The following is a 3395-nucleotide window of genomic DNA, read 5'->3' as shown; positions in this document are numbered from 1 at the left end:
CTTGTCATCTACCTACCTACCTGACTTTAAGTGTTTGTCAAAAAAAGTCAATGAAAACAAAACATTCGCAAGATATCTATTCAAACTGGTAATAAAATATATCATTTGATAACCAATAGTCATAATATAGCATTAAAATCATGTGTAATTTAGTAAGTTTCAATTGTGAGGTAATGTTTAGATTCGACACCCTCTTTTGTCTTTATACCTGATCATAGGAGGACACGGAAGGATCTTCCTCAAAATAATTGTGTGGAGCTAAAATAAAGGCTAACTGTTTTCCTGGTGTTTGAGTTAAGGGCAGATCTTCAGTAGTTGGTAGATGGATGATTCCTAAAGATACCCATGCCACTATATCCTGAAATACAAGGAAATTGTGATAAGGGGAAGTATTTTGCATTGTGCGGACACTTGTAGCTTCTATTTCTAGGGTTTTCAACCTTAGGCTTACTACTCCATAGGGGTGATTTTGACATTTTTGCGAGATAATGATGCTCTTTGTATTCTCGTACAAACATTTTGGACAATTATATTTTAAGTCGTTTTATTCAGGCTATATTTTCCGACATGAAAAGCATTGTACGGAAAACCTAAGAGAAAGTCGCAAAATAGTCAGGATCTAACGGGACGATGTGTGGTACTGCAATTAATCAAGGATTTTAGAAAGAAAAAGGTTGAGAACCCTTGTTTTATTAGCTAAGTGCTCACTCATACATAGGCTAGGAAATAATTCACTCAGGAACTACGAGTTTTTAGGAAGAGTACTAACATAAAGAATGCTTTCTGATCGGAGTAAAATCCTAAAGTGCTTAAAGTTCACAAAATGAAATGCTTTAAAGGGATAGGTGCACCAATTTTTACCCACATACTTTAGTTTCAGAATTGAGATGTTTTTTTAGTTAAGTCAATCAGAAATATAGTTCACAGCTCATCATCGAAAAAATTTGAGCCTTAAAATCCGTGTGTGTCTAGCATTATCCACGATTGAATGTTAAATTGACGACTCGTCATTTTAAGATACTCTGTGATATATAGAAAAAACATAATTAGAAATATCAGACGTGTGTGGTTCCTGAAATTCCACTAAAACTAAATGTTTAATGACGTCACTAATCGCAAATTATAATGCTACTAACCTCATCCACTATATTTTCATCATCGGCGAAATATTTAGAGAAATCAACCACAGGATCGTGGCCATCAAACGATGCATATAAAGAGGTGCTTGTGTATTCTTCATCTTTAAACTTTGTTACATCCAACTGGTGCCGCGACCACGCAACAGCATCTTCCCCAGGCGTACCTTCTGGTAGTAACTGTTTTGACATACCAGTTATTTGTACTTTATAGGCACGGGATACGTTAAACCTATTTTTCTTATCCTCATTATAGAAAATATGCTCTTTTGGTGTGTCAAAATTAAATTCATAAGCAGCTTCCAGTTCAGTTTGTTTGAGATTATGTTCGAATTTGATTTGAGTTTGATAACTATCAGCTGTTAACCAGTCCGCATTGGATACGTTAACAGTTTTAAAATCAAGTGTCCCATAGCGATTAGATGTACCCAGAATATCTATGTCTACTTTAAAATGAAAGAGGTGATGATGAATAGGTCCAAATATAGCATCGTGTAGATGGAAACCATATTCCCTTTCTTTATCTGAATATACAGCAGATAGAATGTATCCAGTACTGGCAACCCTGGTTTCTAATATTCCACTTTGATGGAAAATAAAATCCACAATATAGTCGTAATTGAAAATAACAATGACTGACCGAACAACTAAGTAACTATCCACAAGGCCTTTTCCAGCATGACGTCTTAATGGTATTCCCGAATCTAATTCGAAAACACACAAATTCCGTTTTGGTCCACCTTCAGTCATAGGTGTGTTTAAGTAAGTTGCAGTTTCTGGACAATCTAAGCCTGGTGTTAACACACCTGAACTAACTCCTAATAACAACGCCCCATCCACCAGTTTAGATACTCTTAATACCCCCGAATCTCCATAATAATATGCTACTATTTCTTGCATCCCAATTTCATATGCAATCCTTTCTCCAAGGTACTTCACATCCAAGATTTGTGGTCCTTGAAACATAGACATTCGCACTTCAAACTTCCAATCATGATATTCTATATGTCTATGTTTGATGGTGTATCGTGGTCCCTCTGGTTCAACAATGTGTGGACGTGGTTTGGTTGGGAATGGTTGGGGATCTGGACCCCGCCTGTTCAAAGTCGAGAAGGACTCATTTTTTACGTCTGGGAAAGAAAATTTAGATTTCATCACTGCTCCAGATTCGTAAGCTGTTTTGAATTCCGACAAAGAGTTGAACATTTGGCCACCATAACTAACCTTTTCAACAGTAAAAGCAAATGGATAAGTTGTCTCAAACGTAACGTAGAACATTAAATCTATTGGATACAGAGTTACAAAATCTACTATGTAGGAAAACCATACCCACTCCGCACTCTTTAACTCTCCAAGATATGAAGTGGTAACAGCAATGGGAATAGGCAACAAGCATTTCTCATTATTGTGACTGTTACAGTCGGTTATATTGGCATCGTAACTTTCTTGTATAATATCACCTATTTCAGATTGAACCAACTTGAGCACTTCTCTGACATCGAACAGACTAGTTGGTCTAGAAGATATTTCCACGGGATTTCTCCTGTTTGGATATTGTATCAACTCCGTAGTCAAATTCTTCTGGCTTAAATCTACAGAGTGTTCTTCTATAACCATTGGTTGTTTGTCGAGCCTATATACAATTAATCGTGCTTGACGAGGAGGTTTAACTCCTTTACCAGAAAGATAAGCTAAACTTTCGTTTTTCGAGGGTATAATTAAATCCATAGCAAAGATAATAACACCAGGTGGCCATTGAATAGATTGAATACGTTGAATTTCCTTTGTAGTTAAATCGTGAAATATATCTGGGTTCTCAGGTTCAGATGTATCAATGGTGTCCATGGTTACTGGGGATGTCGTCTGTGATTGACTGGCGGTCAATTGCTCAGCTAGTGACTCGGACTTTTTTACTTCTGCGTTATACAGGACTGATAAGACAACGACTATGATCATAAGAATAACGCAGAGAAGTGTCAAGAATCCTGTTAACTTTTGCCATCTTGAAGCGGTCCTCTTGAACTCCATTTCTACAAAATACAGAAGGATGAGACTTTGATACAATTTTGGACACACTTGAACAGGCCCAAGGGTGTTCGCCCCACTATGTTTACACGTTTTCAAATTTTCATAAGATGGGGTACAGGAACATAATCCTACCAATATAATTTTGACGTTGGGTAAGGACGGAAAAACGATAACGAACTGTATACAATTGCTAGTATAGTGTAAATATAGCTCGTAGGCTGAATCAAATAT

The 3395-nt window shown here is 36.8% G+C and overlaps 1 protein-coding gene across 1 annotated transcript; it reads right to left on the bottom strand.

Moving 5' to 3' along the window:
• Positions 1-202: 202 nt before the first annotated feature.
• LOTGIDRAFT_133255 (hypothetical protein) lies at positions 203-2981 on the bottom strand (the record flags this gene model as incomplete). Its single annotated transcript, XM_009067552.1, has 2 exons — positions 203-358; positions 1137-2981. 2 exons carry the CDS (start codon positions 2979-2981, stop codon positions 203-205), a joined length of 2001 nt encoding a protein of 666 aa, XP_009065800.1.
• Positions 2982-3395: the final 414 nt, after the last annotated feature.

This window comes from Lottia gigantea (assembly GCF_000327385.1).
Source record: "Lottia gigantea unplaced genomic scaffold LOTGIsca_83, whole genome shotgun sequence".
Taxonomy (NCBI): domain Eukaryota; kingdom Metazoa; phylum Mollusca; class Gastropoda; family Lottiidae; genus Lottia; species Lottia gigantea.
This window is presented reverse-complemented; position numbering and strand designations above follow the sequence as displayed.